The sequence below is a fragment of the Sorex araneus genome, chromosome 2 (genome assembly GCF_027595985.1).
Source record: "Sorex araneus isolate mSorAra2 chromosome 2, mSorAra2.pri, whole genome shotgun sequence".
Classification (NCBI taxonomy): domain Eukaryota; kingdom Metazoa; phylum Chordata; class Mammalia; order Eulipotyphla; family Soricidae; genus Sorex; species Sorex araneus.
The window spans coordinates 125,899,321-125,920,048 of record NC_073303.1 but is presented as its reverse complement, the minus strand read 5'-3'; the positions used below and the strand labels follow the sequence as shown (position 1 = coordinate 125,920,048).

The 20,728-nt window shown below is 42.6% G+C and overlaps 1 protein-coding gene across 5 annotated transcripts in view; it reads left to right on the top strand.

The window, feature by feature from the left end:
* The window catches only part of VPS13B (vacuolar protein sorting 13 homolog B), a 645,914-nt gene that overhangs the window by 485,097 nt on the left and 140,089 nt on the right, over window positions 1–20,728 (top strand). For all 5 annotated transcript variants that reach the window (XM_055125276.1, XM_055125277.1, XM_055125278.1 and 2 more), the window contains exon 34: window positions 8,174–8,311. In XM_055125276.1, coding sequence (XP_054981251.1) covers window positions 8,174–8,311 — 138 coding nt within the window. The remainder of the gene's footprint in view (window positions 1–8,173; window positions 8,312–20,728) is intronic.

Below are 20,728 nucleotides of genomic sequence, written 5' to 3'. Positions count from 1 at the left end.
TGTACCTGTGGTGCTTGGGACTCCCCCCAGCTTGGTGCACGGAGGGGTCACTCCCAGCTGTGTTGCAGGTAACATGTCGCTTCGGACAAAATTAGGGTTCCAAGGTCAGGAGTGAACCCTGCCTATGAAGAGAGGAGTGCAGCCAGCCATTTCTTCCCCTGCCCATGACATACCGTAAACATACTAAGACATCCCAACCAGGTTCCTAACCACACAACAACATGCAGGAAACAACTCTAAACTGCAAAGGTCACAAAGGTAAAAAGAACCCCCCAGCCTTGGTGAATGATGATGCTAGCCCAGGTGACCCAGCAATGCGCTAGAGGGGGCTGGAGTGATAGCACAGTGGGGAGAGCGTTTGGCTCGCACATGGCCGACCCGGGTTCAATTCCCAGCATCCTGTATGGTCCCTGAGCACCACCAGGAGTAATTCCTGAGTGCATGCAGAGCCAGGCGTAACCCCTGTGCATCTCTGGGTGTGACCCAAAAAGCAAAAAAAAAAAAGAAGAAGGAGCTAGAACCAGGATTCCCTGGTACAGAACAGCACTGCAGCCTTTGAGCTGTCTCTCCCCTCCTGTAGCTGCTTTCATCCTTTCCTCCCCGCCTGGCTTCCGCTCCCTGTGGCTCCAGGCGTTGCCTTTCGAGCTGGGGTGACTGAGGAGACAGGAGAGCACAGCGTGGGGAAGGGAAGCAAGGAGCGAGCCAGATGCCTGGATTTAGATGTGAAGCTGATTTGGCTGAACTGACATTGAATGTTAAGTGCATTTGATGGCTCCAGGTTCAGCCCCAGTTCAATGTTCTGGCCTAGTAAGGAATCTACGGACATTCACCCCCGCAGCTCCCCTAAGCAAGACTCTGAGTGGATACCTCAAAATGGCTGGGGTGCGCGCTGACTCACGGAGACCCCAGGTTTCAGTCTAGACACCACCTGGTCCCCAGACACTGCTGGGTGGCCCTTGCCTTCTTCGTTTCCTCACTACTGAACCCAAGACACATGTCTAGGTTCTCCGAGCACTGCTGGTGAGACACTTCCTTCTTCAAGAAAGGAAAGGAAAGGGAAGCCCAGAGTCCACTTCTTAGAAGGACCCCAAAAGAGAACTATCGGGTCCCATTGTTCATCGGTTTGCTCAAGCGGGCACCAGTAACGTCTCCGTTGTGAGACTTGTTGTTACTGTTTCTGGCGTAACGAATACGCCACAGGGAGCTTGCCAGGCTCTGCCTTGCAGGCGGGATATTCTCAGTAGCTTGCCGGGCTCTCCGAGAGGGACGGAGGAATCAAACCCAAGTCTGCTGCGTGCAAGGCAAATGTCCTACCCGCTGTGCTATCGCTCCAGAGAAAAATGTCAGGAACTCAGTGAGCTTGTGGCATTGCTTTTGCATGTCTAGTGGTCCTGAAGCAATGGTCTCACAGTGACCTCTGTGGCCGAAAGTTGTCCTTTCAGCTCTTGTATCCAGCCCTCAGTTGCGGCTTCTGAAATGTGGCCCCAGGTGCTTCAGCAGCCCAGATGTCAGAGGTAGAGGCAGTCAGTCCAGGGCCCCCCCATCCCTCCCCACACAATCACTCTTCCCTCTACACCCCATTGGCAGGGCCTAAAGGAGCTAAGCTGCAAGACCCCTCAGTGACATTTTGTCAGGGAGGTGAGGGAGAGGGGCCCTTGGCTCTCATTTCCCCTGCCCAGTTTTCCCTCTAGCTAGCTGTGAATTCAATTTGATCTTCCTTTTAAAAAAGAAATCTGTGTGACTGAAAGCCTGCTGGTAACTCAGCACTTTCATTTGTAAATTCAAGCCTCATTTATGCCTCTTCTTTGTTGAGGGGTCAGTACACCCAGGCACCTTCATAACGTGAGTCTCTGGCTTCTAGTCTTAAAAACTGGGAAGGAGCCTCTTTGGGCTTGCAGATTATTTAATTCCTCCATCCCGGTGCTGGCCAAATATTTCTATGGGCTGGGAAAGGTTAGCGTATAATCTGAGTAATTGTCAGACCCGAAGTACAGGGATGTTGTCGGTTCTCAGATTTCTCCTCAGTCAGAGCAATTTAATAAGGAAGGGGAAAAGTGCGAATTAGGATTTCAAGCCTCAGTAATTATTATTTTAAAAATTGAATAAGCTTACCAGTTTAAAGATCAAGATCAGGTACAGTTTCCACGAGTAAGCAAAGTTTTTAATTTTTTCTTTCCTATTACATAACTCTTATTTTAGATTAGTGATGTAAACTGTGTTATTATTTACAAAAAAGAGCAAACTAGGAAGGGCAAATATTGAAAGAAGCCCCCAGCGTGTGTGTGTGTGTGTGTGCGCACACACACACACACACACACACACACTGCTGTTTTGTTTAGAGTTTGTGTTTAAAAAACAAAATAGTGACACTATGACAAGACCCATACAAATCACATTACACACTTTATATCATATTCTCAACAGCCCCACAATTTAATTATACCAATTTGGAAACAAGGAAACTGGAATTCAGGGAAGTTCCAGTGAAAGGAACTGGGGCCTCCTGGGCCTGCCTGCCTCCAGGACTCAAGTTCTGGTCATTGCTGGACAGTTTCTCCCGCTCTAAAGTCCTCCCAGTGCCCCTGTGGAACAGACATGAGGAAACAACATGCCGAGCAGGCCGTGTGCCATCATGCCGGCTCTGGGGCAAACTAGCAGCATAGCTCTTTTGGGAGACAGTATCATGTCACCTGCCAGTCGTCCCGGAGTGCAGAGGCCCGTCCGTGGCTCTCTGCCCACTGTGTAGCTAGGGTGAGAGAAAGCAAGCCGCGGCCACAGACGCCTTGGTCCCAGCTCAGCTGTGGCTGACCTGAGTTTCTTCTAACCAGAATAGCATGTCACTGAAGGCTGCAAGAGTGAATAAAACTTATTGTCAGTTGCTTCCTAAAAAAAAAAAAAAACAAATGATAGAGCAAACGGTAGAATTTACTGGATTCTCTGGAACTCACAAAATGGAGACAGAAATCCGTCTGGAAGACATTTAAATGCTGCTTCTTAAGAGCATCATCTAATCATCCTGTTCATTCGTGGGGAATTTGTGATATTTTGATCAAAACCTCCTCTGTCAGAAAGAAAACTCAGTGTCATATGCATAGGAGTAAAAGCTACTGAAAGTGAACGCTGCAGAATTTTGGGGCACATGAATTCTAATTAGACATCATCCATCATACTAACTTTAGCATCAGTATGCCCGGAAATTAAAACATGGTGTAGTTTCAAAACTTGTTGATAGGGCCGGGGAGGTGGTACAGCAGGTTGGGTGCTTGCTTAGTGCTAGGTCAATCCCAGCAGCACCTGTGGTTCCCCAAGCACTGCCAGGACTGAGTCCTAAGCATTGAGTGAAGAGTCAGCCCTGCATAATTACTGGGTGTGGACACAAACCAAACAGAAGACAAAGAAAGGTACAGCCTGGGTGTGGCCAGATGCCTTTTACCGGAACACTTGTTTACAGAGTTGTTCATAAACAGTTGTTGGGGGCAGCCCATGTTCCAGTCCCTTCATCACCAGTGTGACCTTCGCCCGCCATTGTCTGCAGCTTCCCACCTGCCCCCTGAGGCACACAAAACAACTTATTTTATTTTTACTTTTTTTTATTGAATCACCATGAAAAAAGTTACAAAGCTCTCAGGTTCAAGTCTCAGTTGCTCAATAATCATACCCCCATCCCTTCACCAGTGCACATGTTCCACCTCCAGGAGCCCCAGTATACCCTCCCTCCCTCCCACCCGCCCCCCACCTGTGTGGCTAATGATCTTCTCTTTATTCTCTCTATACTTTGAATACATTCAATATTTCAACAGAAGACTATTATTATTTAGAATTTTCCCCCAACAATCAAACCTGCTGAAAAGGCATCATTTGACCTCCCTGACCCGGAGCCTTGCTGCCCGAGAGTCTCAGGGCCACCAGTGATATCTGGCCACACCACAGCCAGGTGTGGGTATGTCCCACACAAGGGTGCAACCCGAGGCTGGTGGTGTGGATGCCACAACCCAATGTGCAGCCCTAGTAAACAGCATAGCCTTTTAAAAAGAAAAAAAAGTGCACCTACCTAAAACACTACACAATTCAGTGTAGTGCCCTAAAAATTCCCATGGCATTTTTAGTGGGTTGAAAGAAATAACACTAAATTTGAAAGGGAGTTAAAAACTCTCCCAAGTAGGAAAAAAAAAAGTGTGAATTTTTCCTTTCCCTGACTGTGAACTATGTAGTAAGGTACAGTAATCAAAACAGTGAGGTACTGGAATAAAGGTAGATTCTCAGCTCAGTGGAATAGAACTACAAACCCAGAGGTAAACTGTCAGGGATATAGACGTTACTCTTTGGCCCAGACACCAAAGACTGACGTAGAACAGTGAGGATCTCTTCAGCAGTTTGTGCTGGGGAAACTGCTGCAGTGCCTCCTGGAAATAAAAATGAAGCTGGCTCCTAACTCGCAGCATGCACAGTTCATTCAAAGTGGGTCAGAGACCTCAGCATCGGAACCAAATCCATAAAATACGTCCAATGAGACACAGGCAGAACTCTCCGTGATACCAACTTCAGGGGCATCTTCAGTGATTCTGTGTCATTGGCTAATAAAGTGGAAGTGAAGATAAACCAGCAGGACAATAGCAAATGAAAAAGTTTCCCAACAGTGAAAAAAGTGAGGACTAGAGTATAAAGACGCTGTTGGGGCTGGAATGATATCACAGCGGATAGGGTGTTTGCCTTGCATGCGGCCAACCTGGGTTCGAATCCCAGCATCCTATATGGCTCCCTGAGCACCTCTAGGAGTAATTCCTGAATGCAGAGCCAGGAATAACCCCTGTGCATCATGGATGTGACCCAAAAAGCAAAAGTAAAATAAAATAATAAAAAGTCACTGTTCTGAGTGGGAGAAAATATTCACTCACCATACATCAAAGGGCTAATATCTGAGATGTGTAAAACACTCACAAAAGTTAGCACATACACAAAAAGCCAATCCTGTCTCAAAATGGGAGAAGAGCTGAACAGATAATTTTTTAAAGAAGACAGGATGGCCAGTAGGTATTTGAAAGCAGTACCCTGCATGACTTTCCATCACAATAAAGGAAAATCAGAATAACAATGAGTTACATCACCTCATGTCAGTGAGGATGGAACATTTAAAGAAGACCATCAACAACTAGTACTGACAGAGCTTCAGTGAAAGAGAAACCCTCATTCACTATTGGTGGAACTGTCCTCTGGTTCAGCCTCTATGGAAAACAGTATAGAAACTCCCCCCCCAAAAAAAAAAAAAATTGAGAATTGAGCCTACATATGACCCAGCCAGTCCACATCTTAAGAACACAATTAACAGTTAATCAGAAAAGATATTTTTGCTCCTCTGTTCACTGTGGCACTATTCACAATAGCCAAGATGTGGAAACATCCAGGTGCCTAAAAACAGGTGAGCAGGTAAAGAAGCTGTGGTTTGTGGCCCAAAAACACACTGCAGAAAAGCCATCTGCACTCCTGTGTTCATGCAGCACTATTCACAATAGCCATAACCTGGAAACAAGCCGACTGCCCAAGAACAGATGAGTGGGTAAGGAAACTATGGCACATCTACACAATGGAACACTCCACAGCTTTGGGGAAATGAAATCATGTAAGTTGATTACACATGGATGGACATTACACATCTCATACTGAGTGAAATGAGTCAGAGTGAGAGGGACAGACATACTCATTTGTGGGATATGTATATTTTTTAAGTGTCGGTTATAATAACCAATGACAGTAGGAACAAGGGTCAGAGTGACTGGTCCATGGTGTGAAGCTTGTCACCTGGCGGGAGGGCGATGAGGTGCAATTAGGACACATAAGGGACCACTATGACAATAATAGTTGGAAATGTTAACTGAACAAAAACTAGGTGCTGAAAGGAAGTAAAATAATATGCATGGTACCCTTTCAGTAACAGTATTGCAAACAACAATGCCTAAAAGGGAAAAAAGAGAGAAGAGGGGTGATACAATTAAAAAAATGTTTTTAAAGAACTGTGGGCCCGTAAAGGAATATTACTCGGCTCTAAAAAGATGAAATGCTGAAATTTGCTACGGTTGGAATGGAACTGAGAAAGAGGTCATGCTGAGCAGGGGGAGTCAAAGGAAGGAGGACAGACACTGGTCTCACTCACTTGTGGGGTCCAGAGAAGCATAGTACGGGAACAGAGGTGGCCAGTGGTGACAGTGTGCCCAGAGAACTAAGCTTGCTGAGTGTGGGGGAAGGCTGGGGAGTGGGGAATGGGAGGGACCCTGATACTTCAGTGCTGGTACGATTCGGCAGCATTGTGTTTCCAAAAACATTCACATTAACAGTGGTCAATCATAGTGGCTAAATTTTATAAAAAATTGTTTCTTAATGAGAGCGCCACAACCACGCCATGTGAGTACACCTCGTCACAACACCACCAGCAGCTGCACCAAAGGGAAGGAGAGGCAAGGAGAGATTTTTTTAAAAAATAATAATATTAATTGCTCATCTTAGCCTCTACCCATTTTTTACCCGTATCAGTACTGATGTTAGAAACTTTGTCTGGTGATAATTCCTGTCTTGTCATTTAGGTTTGAGTACATGATTCCTAGCCTCTGTGTTTTACTTATTCTTAGTTTTACCATTTCTTATATTTCCTGTTAATTGCTTTATGTTGATTCATCTCTGCATTATTTGATCGCTTGGGCTTGTTTTCTTTGTTCAGTCATTGCTTTCTCCCTATGCTGTAGTCACTTAAAATGGTGGCCCCACTTAGGCTCCTTCACTAGTAAAAGCTTACATAGCACCTTACTTGGTAAGTGCTTCCTGATGGCTTCATAGATGCGACTCTGCAACCAGCCTCGGAGGTGCTGACAGGTGAGCGCTTCCTACTCCGTGATCATAGATACCCTGCGGATTTTCGCATCCTTCCGCCAGATCTGTTTTGTTTGAAAGCCAGAGCTATGGTTACTCAGCAGTGGATCTATACCACTGCTCTCAAGTCCGCCATCGTAGACAAAGAGAATGCACGTACTTGGTGTTTGATCTTTACCACATAGATCTAACGTCGCCATCAATTGCTTTCAGTCTTTTCTTTGAAAGTACATAAAGGTTCATATGTGCCAGATTTCATAAGGATCACATGATAAGGTCAAGAAATACAAATACCAACACAGAATTTATATGCCCAGTTCACATGTGACAGTAATACTATATAACCATATGTTGAGTATAACGGACTGTATGTAAATGCTATTCTTGAAAGCGATCCAATCAATAAATCCTAAAATAAATAACATTTTAATAACACATTTCAAATAGACTGAAAATGGAATAGATGGACTCTGTGGCAAGAACATCCCTATAAAATTGACATTCAGAGGCCATTAAAACACTGAGAGTCAAACAATCTTGAAACTAAAGGAAAACTGTGAATATTTAGAAGTTTTTAAAAAGCCTACAGAAATGTATGCCAAGATACATCAGTTGTTTTACTTAAAGAGCTCTTGCAATAGAAACTGTGCATTGCCAAGCATTAAACAGCAAATTCTACTTGCCATCACCAGGAGTTGAAAATTACTTTTGAAACAATATACAATATTAACCAGAAAAAAAAATGTTTAAAACATTATAGTATTTAATCGAAAGGTCAGAACAGGGGGAAAATGTCAGATTTTAATCAAAATTGGGCCCATTAGAAATTGTCTCATTTTTATCCCTCAAGAAGGTTATGGGAAGGCTACTGAAGTCAACTTCAAAAGCCTCACAGTAAGAAGTGGTGGTAATGTCAGTAAAACACAGAAGCAGATCAAATAACCCCTAAGTAGTGCTAATCCTCTGCATCTTTGAACTTGTAGATGCCTTCTCTTAAGCTGAAAGGGTCACCCTTTCTTTCTTTAGTTTCCAGCATCCCATTTAAAAAAAAAAAAATCCAGTGACTCCAACTGTTGCTGGCTCTTCAGGAGTTCAGAGCGCAGAAAGTTTACCTTCTCTCAGAGATGAGGGAGGGGTCAGATCTGGAAGGGCCCTTTTCCTCTTTGGCCTGGCGAGTGTTGTTTTAGCATCCTCCCTTCCTCGGACCAGTGAACGTTGTACACAGCTCTTGAAACTTCCTTCCTTCTCGGCGCACTCTCTCCCACCAAACTAAGATGTTTGTCATATAACGAGTATTTTTATTTTGTCACTCTAGATCCTGGGAAGACTCTGCCAGAAGCCCTTGATTACTGCACAGTTTGGCTACAGACAGTGCCTGGAGAAATAGACAGCAGGAGTGGAATTCCACCTTCCCTGATTACACTGCAAATCAAAGACTTCCTTAATGGACCAGGTAAGACACTGCAAATGTGTGCACCTTACTCATGTGAATAAATTAACAGGGGAATAGGGCCTATTGATTCTCCTTGCCAAGAATGAATTACGGTATAGTTACCGCAAGTAGGCTCTGCAGCTGCCCATTCTAGAGATCAAAAGGCAAATATCATTGTGCTTTTAAAATTACCTTTAGTTTGTGAAAATGGATGTCATTTAAAGAATATTTGACGAGAAGCCAAAACGATTCAAGATTTTCTTTCTACCTTTTTGACTGTGTGGTTGTATCTGTGTTATTAATCTGCAAAGTATAAAATGGGTGGATAAAGGGAAGGAGGAAGGGAAGGAGAAAGGAAAGGGAAAAGGAAGGAATAGGCTGGCTGGCCGCTGGATGAGTGGGTGAATGGTAGATAAGTGGATTGGTGGTTTGATGGATGAATGAGTGGATAGTGGATATCCAGGTACAACATATGCATATATAACATGGTATACATTGATGTGATTAGCTTGTTAAACATTTATTTCAAATGCTTAGAAAACTGCTTGAGACATATAGGACAGTAGATATTAGATAGATGTTAAAATGTATCACTGTAGCACTGTCCTCCCCCGTTGCTCATTGATTTGCTCGAGCAGGCACCAGTAACATCTCCATTGTGAGACTTGTTGTTACTGTTTTTGGCATATCGAATATGCCACGGGTAGCTTGCCAGGCTCTGCCGTGCGGGCGAGATACTCTCGGTAGCTTGCCGGGCTCTCCGAGAGGGACGAAAGAATTGAACCTGGGTTGGCTGCATGCAAGGCAGATGCCCTACCGCTGTGCTATCACTCCAGTCCATGTTAAAATGTATTGAGTGAAAATAACAGGAGTCTGGGACAGTCTCAGGCACTTTGTAATGTAATGCGCCAACTATACATCAAAACCATGAACACTGACACTGTTGTAAACATGTGACCTAAACCATGATAGTCAAAGAATTTTTAATTGAAAAAAAACAAAAATATATTTAATGTTTTACATATTCATATAGACCCCAAATTAAACATGTAGTCATTCCTATTTTATGACTAAGGAAGTCATTGTTTTAATAAAATGAAGTGAATTACCCACATTCAAAATGTCTTGGCTCTAAGCTTCTACACTACGCTGAATGTAGGTAACTAAAGGTTCCTCCACGTTCTCCTCCTCCTAGTCCTTCCTGCTCTGTCCTTCTTCCACCTTCTCATGTTGCTCTTTTTCTTTTAAGTGTTCTTCCCTCAGCTTAGTATGAGTGTAACTAGCAGAAATGCCTACATTTCAGGTTTTCATTTGTGGAATATAAAATAACATAACACATGACCGACACCCAAGGATAGTAGATAGAAGGGTCAGGAAGATTGCTCCATAGCTGGAAGCCTGCCTCTTGAGCGGGCAGAGAATAGAGACGGGATCACTAAGAAAATGATGGCTGGAGGAATCAGTCAGGATGAGAGCTGTGTGCCGAAAGTAGATAAAGGACCAAACATGATGACCTCTCAGTATCTGTATTGCAAACCATAATGCCCAAAAGTAGAGAGAGAGTATGGGGAATGTTGTCTGCCATGGAGGCGGGGGCGGGGTGGGAAAGGTGGGGTATACTGGGGATATTGGTGGTGGTGAGTGTGCACTGGTGGAGGGATGGGTGTTTGATCATGTGTGATTGTAACTCAGACATGAAAGCTTGTAACTATATCTCATGGTGAATCAATAATATTTTTTTTTAATTTTTAAAAAGAAAAGAAAAAAAAGTAGCCCTGTGTGGGCCAGTCACTGTTTGTGGCAGGCCAGTGTACCCAAGATCCACCGCCACTGCTGGCAAAGGCAGCTGCCAGTCATGTCCAGAGTAAACATGTAAAATCCTCGGCTCAGCTGCATAGACCAGCTCCCAGCTTCTGTCACCTTTGGGACATTTGTTACCCCCCTGCTGTGTATCTTTGTATCCCAAATAAGTGTGGGGTTGGGATGTGCCCACAGCACCCAACGAGTAACAAATCACAGTGCCTTAAATAAAAAACAAAACACAAAAACAAAACAGTAGATCACATTTCCTTGCACCATGATCACTCTTGACCCCAGAGATTAGGAAGGAAAAGGACAGAGAAGGAAAGAAATTGAGGGGACGCCAGAAGAGGAGAGAGGGAAGTAATGGGGGGACAGGGGTAAGGGCCACCCAGGGTCATACGGGGCATGTGAGAGAGCACAGCTCCACAACGCTGAGAACACAGTACCGGGCTGTGAAATGTGCCTGGTGAGGTGACAGGCACATGTATGTCCACCATACACCCAGAATATCACTATATATTTCAAGATCATTAGGAATAATGAGGCACATTTAGCCATTTTTTGCCCATAGAAATGTACCAGAGATTTTCAGCAATTCAAGACAATCTTACTTTTTCCAAATTTTAAATCTGGAAAAAGATTTTAAAGTACACTGAGGAATATGGTCTATCAAGATTGGGGCAAGAAGCAAGCTTCCACTTTATAGTATTCTCCAGTACAATTTACTTCCTTTGAAAACATGTTAGAGTATAATAATGTTATTATATAAATAATACTCACAAATTCATTGCTATTCATCTTTTGCTCCAATCAATTTTCTCTATATGCACATGTGTCATTCCCAAGCAGTCTTGTTAGTCACATTCCTAAAGTTGTGTCTTCTCATTTTACCTTTTATTACTCTTAAATTAAAGGTCTAGAACTGATACAAGGCATAAACCTGAGGAAGTACTGATTATACTGATTATATAACCAGCCCAACCAGGTTTCCTTCATAAAGGTACCAGCTTACCAGTTTTAAATTCAGCCCATCAGGTTTAGTTACCTCATTGTATGAATGAGATGCTACGAAAACTGCTCTCTAGCGTTATTTTAAGAGAAGGAATTCCAGTCAGGTTTCCGGTTAAGTCAAATTCAAGTCAAGTTCTTGGCTATTTCCTTTCTCCCTCTGTTCAGTAACAGTATTTTTTGTTTGGGGGCCCCATCCAGCGGTACTCTGGGCTAACTCCTGGCTCTGCACTCAGAGATCACTGCAGATGGGGCTCAGGGGGCCACCGTGGGGGACCGGGGATCGAACCCCGGGTGTCCGCGTGCAAGGCAAGTGTCTCTCTGGTCCCAACCAACCGTCTTTTGGAGCAAGTGCTAACTCCCAGCTTCCTATCACAGCTCTGTCCGAGCTGTCTCGGTCCCCCGCTACCCCGAGCAAAGGCAACCATCGGACCCATTAGCAAGGTCAGTGGTTGGCGGAACCTGGGAAACTGCAGCTACCAGAAACCCACTAGCAAAATATCTCCAGCAGGTGATAGATTAGTTGGAACAAATTGGAACCATCGCAGCTCAGCAATCCTGATTTCTTTCAAGCTGTTTTGAAAATGTCGTCATTCCAGTACTCGGTCTAAGCCCTGCGGAACCATCCACAGCAGGTTAATTCGAATCATATGATGTGTCACTGCCCTCAGCTGACATGAGCTCTGTTCCATGTGTGAAGCCATAATAAATCCATTCCCAGCCGAGGAAAATTCCCCGTGCGAAGGTGAACTAATCCGGGCCTCACACTGGCGTGCTCGGCCGCCCTAATTGAAAGCAGGACACCTGTTCTCGGCACGGTCGGTCTGTGCCGGGGAAATTAGCAGGAGAGAGATCCTCAGATATTGGAAAACCATCCATGCTGCTTGCAAAGCCAGCTTCATCTGTGAGCTACTCGGTGTGACATCATACAGGAACCTAGGAATGTGCCCACTTGAGCCCAGTTTAAAAATTCTATTAGCCATAGGATTTCTTAACTTTGAAATGGGAATTTTTTTTTTTAATTTAATGAGAGCTGACACCTGAGAAGAACTGGAAGGGGTGCAGATTTTTCTAATTAACTCACGGTCATTTGCAAAAACATTTGAGCTCCCTGGTAGGTTTTTTTGGTGGTTTTTTTTTTCTCATTGTTCTTTTGCAGACACATTTTTGAACACTGTCACTGGAGTTATGAAGTGACATTTAAATGACCGCCAAGGAAAAATAAATGCCAGATTATAACAGTCCCACATCTTTCATTTTATTGTGAATTAGTATACCACATCTATATGTAACATGCTTTTATCACAAAGTTAGAACTATAACTTCACATTGATTTCAGTGTATGGATCTGGTGTCTCCAGTTGAAATATACAGCCAAGGATTTTTTTTTCTCTCCTTGTTGAAGCTTTTCAAATTAGCTTACATATGTAGTTTTTTGTTAATTTGCCTTTTAAAAATTTCTTTGACTTTCAGTTCATTTTGATTCTATTTAGAAAACAGTTTCTCTTTCTCCCCCTCTCTGTCTCTCTCTGTCTCTCTTTCTCTTTGGGGGGAGGGCGGTTTATGTATTAACTTACTTCTTAATAGATTGCAATGATTTTAACTTGTCATCTTCATGATGTGACTCAGGCTTTTTTTTTTTAACCTGAACCAACGTTCTTTACGTCTACAGTTGCCAAGCTGCTTCTTGGATATGAAAGTCTCTGTCAGTAAATTTTATCATTGTAATTCCAAAGGTGAAATTGCTTCTTACTAGGTTATTCATAGGTTTTTATTAAGATATTGTTTACATAACTATCACCCTCGGAGTAGCACAGCATGTTGACATTTATTAGATATATTTGTTGTGAAGTCTACATGTTGTCATACAGTTGCCATTTTAGCAATAGTTAACATATGTATGATGTTGCTTAATTTTATTTCTTTGGGAATAATTATCATCTAGTTGCTTAAAATACCATTTACTTTGGTTTATAGTCATATACATATGACTATAATAGAAAGTTTCATTTTTACCCATAAATATGTACATTTTGAAAAAGAATTAGATTTTAGGCCACACCCATCAGTGCTCTGGGCTTATTCCTGGCTCAGCACTCAGGGATCACTCCTGCTGGGACTCAAGAGACCCGATGGGGTGCCAGGATCAAACCAGGGTGCACCCCATTCAAGGCCACACCTGGCCTGCTGTGCTATCTTGCCAGCCTCAAATTTGATGACTTCTGTTTTTCTGTTACTGATTACTTCCTGTAGATTAATTCAGACATATTGTAAGGTGATTGATTCAAGGCAACTAAGACACTTGAAAAGATACCCCAAGTAGCTCTTTGACATCTTCAGGCCTGGAAAATGAAGACTAGGTGATTTGATGATTCGGAACATAATGATTCCAGACCAACTCTGGAACCCCTGATTGGTCCTCTGCATCTTCTCTGGTTCTCTTCTCTATTCTCTGCCCTGCAACCAGTCATTTGTTCAGAATGCAAATAAAACCTCTTTTACACACACACACACACACACACACCCTCACTTCTCTACCACATTTGTTCAGAATGCAAATAAAACCTCTTTTACACACACACACACACACACACACACACACACTCACTTCTCTACCACTTTTGTCCTCTTTAAAGCTCTTCAGTGGTTCCCCACCAATTTTAAGATAAAAATCCTAAAATTCCTAATATGCGGACCTGCCTGGTTCCTGACTCTCCTCCTCTCAGCCTCAAGCACCAGAAGAAAACTCATTTTTACTCTTCAAGCCACACAGTCCCTGACATCCTACTGTGGCGGCGTGAGCCCACTGAGACAGATACTCACCCTATTTCCTGAGCGGGCAGAGAGCATGTGGGCTTTGCCTGGGAGACGAGCGGGAGAGTGTGGGTTCTGTCAGGGACGTGCTGGATCCCGGCCATTCATTGCACAGATGTATCAGGAACTCACAAGAGAACCTAAGACTAGTGCCAGGGAGGGAATGTTTGGGAGATTTTGTGCCTTAGATGCTCTTCTAAGACATGGACGTGGATTTATTACTCGGAGGAATTAGAAAGGAAACAGAAAAAGCTTCACCTTGATATAACCCAAGTATATAAAGGTCAGTAGAAGAATGAAAGGAAAGTGGAATCCAGCAGGAAAATTTGGGGTCTACAGTGTCAAAGAAAACAAAGGGAAAGGGTGACAAGGAAAGGAGAAGAAATGGGCATTGTCCAAAAGTGGTCTGAGATAAAGTAGAAACTGAAAATATTGAATGTGTGTTCTCCCTGCTAGGTGAACTGATGTGGTTATGAACCAGCTTAAATGAATCTGATCTAGAATGCCTTGAGTAGCAAGCTAAGAAGGGAAAACATGGACACTGAGTACTTATAACGAGAAGATTAGTTGCATCATATATGAAAGGTCACTTGAAATCAACATTTAGGATTTGTTGTTGTTGTTTTGAGGTCACACCCAGCAGTGTTCGGGTTTAGTCCTGACTCTGTGAGAGGGATCAGCCCTGACTGGGATCTGGAGAGACCGTGTGGAGTGCCGGGAATCCAACCCAGGTTGACCACTTAAAGGCAAGCACCTTGCCCACTGCTTTTCACTCCTGCCCCTGGATTTAATTTGTATGATGACAGAGATTAAGTTTCCTAATGTTCAAAAGGCAGCATGAAGACTTTGGTTAAAAAGCAAGTTGGATAAAGATAAGGTAGCTTCCATAGACTGAAGGAAGGAGAAGAATCCAGCAACTGCCTCTGACCTCTGGAGGTAGATTTTCACTTTGGTAACAAGAAATACAGGGACATTTAATAACCCTAACTTCCTCTGTGAGGCTGGAAGCGGGGTCAGCTGTTGGAGAGATGGGAGAATGGTGTGAGGGTTTGGAGGTAGCTGATTTGAAGTCGCCTCCCTGTAAGACTCCACACTCCAGCCTTGTTCTCCCATCAGTCACTGTCACTGTCATCCCGTTGCTCATCCATTTGCTCGAGCGGGCACCAGTAACTTCTCCATCGTGAGACTTCTTGTTACTGTTTTTGGCATATCAAATATGCCACAGATAGCTTGCCAGGCTCTGCCGTGCGGGCGAGATACTCTCAGTAGCTTGCCGGGCTCTCCAAGAGGGGTGGAGGAATCGAACCCAGGTCGACCGTGTGCAAGGCGAATGCCCCGCCCGCTGCGCCATTGCTCCAGGTTCCTTTTTGAAATTTCCATTATGGAATTAAACTCTTTAGGCGCAGAGGGCCCGCAACATGAAGCACATGTAAAAAGTCAGCTGAGGCCATAAAGAACTTATGATGGGAGGATGGGGGCTAGAGTGATACCACAATGGGGATGCATTTGTCTTACAGAGGGCCAACCTGGGTTCCATTGCTGGCATCCCACACAGTCCTCTGAGTTGGCCATGAGTAATCCCTGAGAGCAGGGCCAGGAGTCAGCCCTAAGCATGGCCAGGTGTGGTCTTCCCCACAAAAGGGGCTTAGGACTTGGTGAATTTGTGACCATTAATAGTCTCTGAGTTTTCCTATTTCCTCTCCTCTGCATCATTTTTGAGCAATACACCATGCATCATATTTTATCATCCATAACATTTCAGAATGTCTCTAAAATATAATCATAATTCCACTTACAAACCTAAAGCTAAGATTCTTCAGCATCATCAGATGTCTGGTCAAATGCCCACTTATCTCATTTAATTTATGTGGAAGTGGAGTTGTGTGGTGTCTATGCATGATTATTTTTTTTCTAACCAAGATCCCTTTAAGATCTGCACATGACCATGTTTCTCTCCAGTTTCTTTAGTCCCTAGGTTTCCCCCTTTGTCATTTTTTCACCTCTTGCAATTTCTATATCGAATTAAATAGTCAAAGCATTAGCATTTTCCATTTTGGACCTTATACATACCTTGTTCTATTTCATGCATATAAATTGGCAGTTGCCTTTATCTAATTCAGGGTGTGTGTGTGTGTGTGTGTGTGTGTGTGTGTGTGTGTGTGTGTGTGTGTGTGTTAAAGTTAATAATTATTGATCTGGATTAATTAGAGATTGCAAACAGCCATTTTTAAATTTTACCAGTGCTCGTTCATGGGTTAGTGGGGATCTTCCTTTCCTCAGGATTGTTCCTCTAATAAAGGCAAGGTGGGAGTTTAATTCTTTCCCTTTATTTACCTTGTCACTTGTCATCCCGTTGATCTTTGATTTGCTCAAGAGGGCACTAGTAACATCTCCATTTGTCCCTGTCACATGCTAGTGTAGCCTAATGGTATCTGCTCACTCCAGGAACACGAAGAACCTCAAACCATTCATTCAGGGTTTTAACGAAGAAGTCTGACTATCTCATAGGTGGGTGACCATGCAGTCTTTTGATGTCCTGTGGAATCCAATTGGTAACAGCTCTAGTCCAGTGGTCGTCTCTAAATTGCATTATGTGTTCAGCTCATCTGATTTTTGACACCTTGGCAAATGAAACAGTGTCTCAGATTCTTGACCTTTGATGGAGGTTGGGACTCCGGATTCCTTCTCTCACTTGAGTGAGATGTGATACTCCACGCATAGCTCTTTCGATTCCTCTTTGGGATACACGAATAGCGTTCTCATCCTGTTTTCGTAGGGCTCAGGTCCCTAAGGTGTATGTTAGTGCAGGAAGAAAGGTGGAGTCAAAAAGATGTGCCCAGAGCTGGAGGTTCTTCGTCCGGCTAATTACCTACTATTCTTCTATAATGAGTTGGTTTTCTAGGGGGTGGGGGGAATTTTTCACAATGTACGTTTTTATCAGCTAATTATCTTGTACACTTTAAGTATCTTACCATTTTATTTGTCAGTTATACTTCGTCATAGCTAGGGGGATAGGTGGGGATAAGTTTGTTCTCTAGCATATTCCAGTTGTTGTTTGGTGTTACCCTGAACTCATTGTTTTTAATAATTTGAAACTGTCTGAGCATTGGCAGCAGGAGCCACTGTAGATTGACGTCCCTGATGTTTGTGGGCTTCTTTTCTTCTGGGATCTCACTCCCTTATCTCACAATAACATTTGGCTCTTCCCAAAAGTCAGATTCACTGTCTCCAAAGAAAAGTATTTACTATCACTGAGGATAGCAAAAAGAAAATAATAAAGACATAAATATGCTTAGCTCTCTATTATGACTACTTTGAGAATAGCAGAAAGGGAGTAAAAGAAAAAAAAGACATGGATATACTTAACATTCTAGTACGACTCCTTAAAGGGAGAGAAGTCCATTTAGGTGAGTCTGGTGTAATGCGATCATTTCTGAAAAGGCATAGAGAACCTTCTAGCCAGAACTTTTCTGCTGTGGCTTTATGGCCGGACAGTGTTGATTGAAGCTTCTGCATGATCAGCCATGCACTGTCAGTGGTCCATTGTGGCGGTGCCAACAGCCTCTTAATAGCACCATGAATGGTGCCAGCAGAGCAGTCAAGGACAAGTGTCACCCCCTGTTCCAGCAGGCAGGGCACTTAGCCACAGTCCACTCAGGACATGGTGCCCAGGAAAGCACCACTGCCTGCCACCCTGGGGACCTTCCCCTCCGACCGGCAGTGAACACATGTGGCTTTCATGGTCCGGATGTCTTTCCAGGTTTTCTGCCTCTCATGCCATTGGATAGTTGGTCTTCACTGTGTCCATTAGCATCACAAATCCCTTTGATGTGAACACTAACTAAGCTGAACTTGAATTGCTGATTTGAAAACAAAGCACTATGACCAAATAAATACTTTTATTAGCATTATTATCTATAAATTCAAACTTGCCTATAAACTTGATGTATTTTGCTTTTATGTCTGTAAGATGGGGCAGTTGTCATTCCTGCGCCTGACCCTTATCTACCCATGTACACACAGTCTTCCTGGCAAGGCTTTCTTGTCTTAAAAAAAGCAAAAACAACAACAACAAAAACCTTGTCTTTTATAAATAAAATTCCCAAGAATAAAGCACTTAACAAAGAAGTTCTGTTAAGTGCTTTTATTTTCTTTGGTAAATGTTTTGATTGGGGTCTAACAAGCCATATTGAATCCATTGGGCTTTGGGTACTAGATTTCAAAATACATCATAAATGTAAGTAATATGATGACTAATGGGTCAAGGAAAGTTGGAACATTTTAAATGAGAAAATAGCTGGAACCGTTTTCAGGAAACTTTTCCAGTTGGTGCTTGGCCCCCCCACAAGGTGTGTGATAACGTACACGGAGGGGAGTTGCCTCTGGGACTCGAGCTCCCTCTCTGATTTCATTATTACAGTGTGATTCTTTTCCGTTCGCTATTAAGTCATCTACTAGAGTGATGGGTGCATGGAGCAAGGATAATTTATTTGTATTTATCTAATCTCCTTTTAACTCCATAGTTATTCCATCATTCTATTTCCTGGTAGCTGTTCAGAAAGTTTTGAAGGGTAATTAGAATCCAATAATTGACAGGCCCAGGTTTATTTGGAAACTCAAAGATGGAGAATGTGTTCAGGGACGATGAGAAATTTGATCTGGCAGAGAAAGAGATGACTCGGCAGGAAGATTCTGTATTACAGCATATTCCTAAAATCTAAACTTTGAAAACAGTCCATTTATTAAAGTTCAATGAGGGATATGAAAAAGCTCTGAATCCTTTAAAACAAGAGTCTGATAATAATTGGAATAAAATTCACATGAACAAATCCATCTTGGTTCTTTATCCAGTTTTTATAAAAAAGTATTTGATGTAGTTTCCATTATATCTCTATTGGGTAAAACTTTTCTAATCCATTTCTTTAATCTTTGCATCTTAATGGTGAATATTTTCATCTTTATAATGAGTTAATGCTTTTCATCAGTTTTTTAAAGTATTTTTTAAAAGACCAGAAATAGAAACTTAAAAGACCAGAAAATGCATTGCTCAATTTTTATTTTGGGTGTAAAAATGCCAAACTTTTTTGTTTTCATGATTTTTCCCACTGGAAAAAAATAATCTTTTCGTCATTTTCAAGCTGAAAATATTTACAATCAAGTCACTAATCTTCTACCAAAAAGTTATCTAATTCGACAGTATGAAAGCCTGGAGACACTGTAATAAAGGCAACAGTGCAGATCCACTGCATTATCTAATATGGCCATGATGTTGTGATTTTAGCTGAACATGGCAGCTAAATGGCTTCCATGTATTCTGGTGTCTCTCTCTCTCTCTCTCTCTCTCTCTCTCTCTCTCTCTCTCTCTCTCTCTCAGTCTGTCTCTCTCTCAGGCATCCTACTGCTTTGGAAATGCCTGGTTTCACCATATAGCCCCCTTTCAACTCTGATTCCTTGACTCTTGTTCCCAAAGTGCTGATCAACTTGCCCAAACGGGACTGCTTGGCCTCTTTACTTATATGATATGGAGGGGAGAGGGGAGGGTAAAGAGATAGGACATCAGGTCAGGCACTCACCTTGCACACAGGTGACACCACATATGGTCACCTGAGTTCCGCCATGAGTGATCTCTGAGCACAGAGCTAGGGTAAGCCCTGAACACTTGCAGGTGTGGCTTCCAAAAGAAGGCAAGGAACAGTGTGTATTATGCAAAGAACGTGCTATAGTGGGGCGAGGAGAGGGACTCCAAGGCCCTGAAAGCACCGTGTTCTGAGTGGCCCTGCGTGGAAGGGCTCCCAGGCTCCGTCCCCAGATTCTCAGGACACCGTGAGGTACGAGGGCTTGAACAGGGCTGGCTGCATGAAAGGCATGCACCTTATCCCCTCTACTAGCTGCCTGAAAGAGATTCGTTTCTTCTTATACTGCATATGAATGAGGTCATTTGGGGATTTTACTTTCTCCTTTGACATTTCATTTGATTCCCTCTACTTCCACCCATGTGGAAGCAAAAGACAAGGTTTCATCATTTCTTACAGCTGAGGAGTACTTGGTTGTGTGTAACATACCACATCTTTATCCATTCATCTGTCTGCCATTTTTGTTTCCAAATCTTGGCTATTGTAAGTATGCTGCAGTGCATGCAGGTGTGGATATATTTTTTTCCTAATGTGTTCCTTTTTTTTTTTTTTTGGATATATTCCTAGGGGTGAAATTCCTGGATCATGTGGTTATTTGTTTTTAATATTTAGAAAACTCGCATACTATTTTTCATAGATTCTCAACAGTGTACACAGGGTGCTTTTTCTCCATAACCCCACCAGCATTTATTTCCAGGATTTTTCAGTGTAGACCATTTTCACCAGTGTAGGTGGTATCTCATTATTTCAATTTGCATTTTCCTGATAATCTGTAGTGATACATATTTTTTATGGGCATATCAACAAATATTGCTAGTATTTTGATAGGAATTGTGTTAAGCTTATTGATACACCTGGAGATAATTGATGTCTTTACAGTGTTGAACGTTTCAATCTGTGTTTTATATACACATATACATGTATGTATATGTATAAATCTTTATAAATCTTTATTGAATTTAGTCTTTTTTAGTAGCATTTTCTTGTTTTTCAGCATACTTGTATCTATTTTGCTAGGTTTATATCTAGTAATTTGAAGCTATTATTATTGTAAATATTTTTACTTAGAAACCTTATTCCAACTGCACATTGCTAGTTTGTAGAAACTTGGTATCTTTAGTGTGATAGACTTGTGTCCTAAAATTATGACCTAACACATAAATGTTAGGAGTTTTTCCCA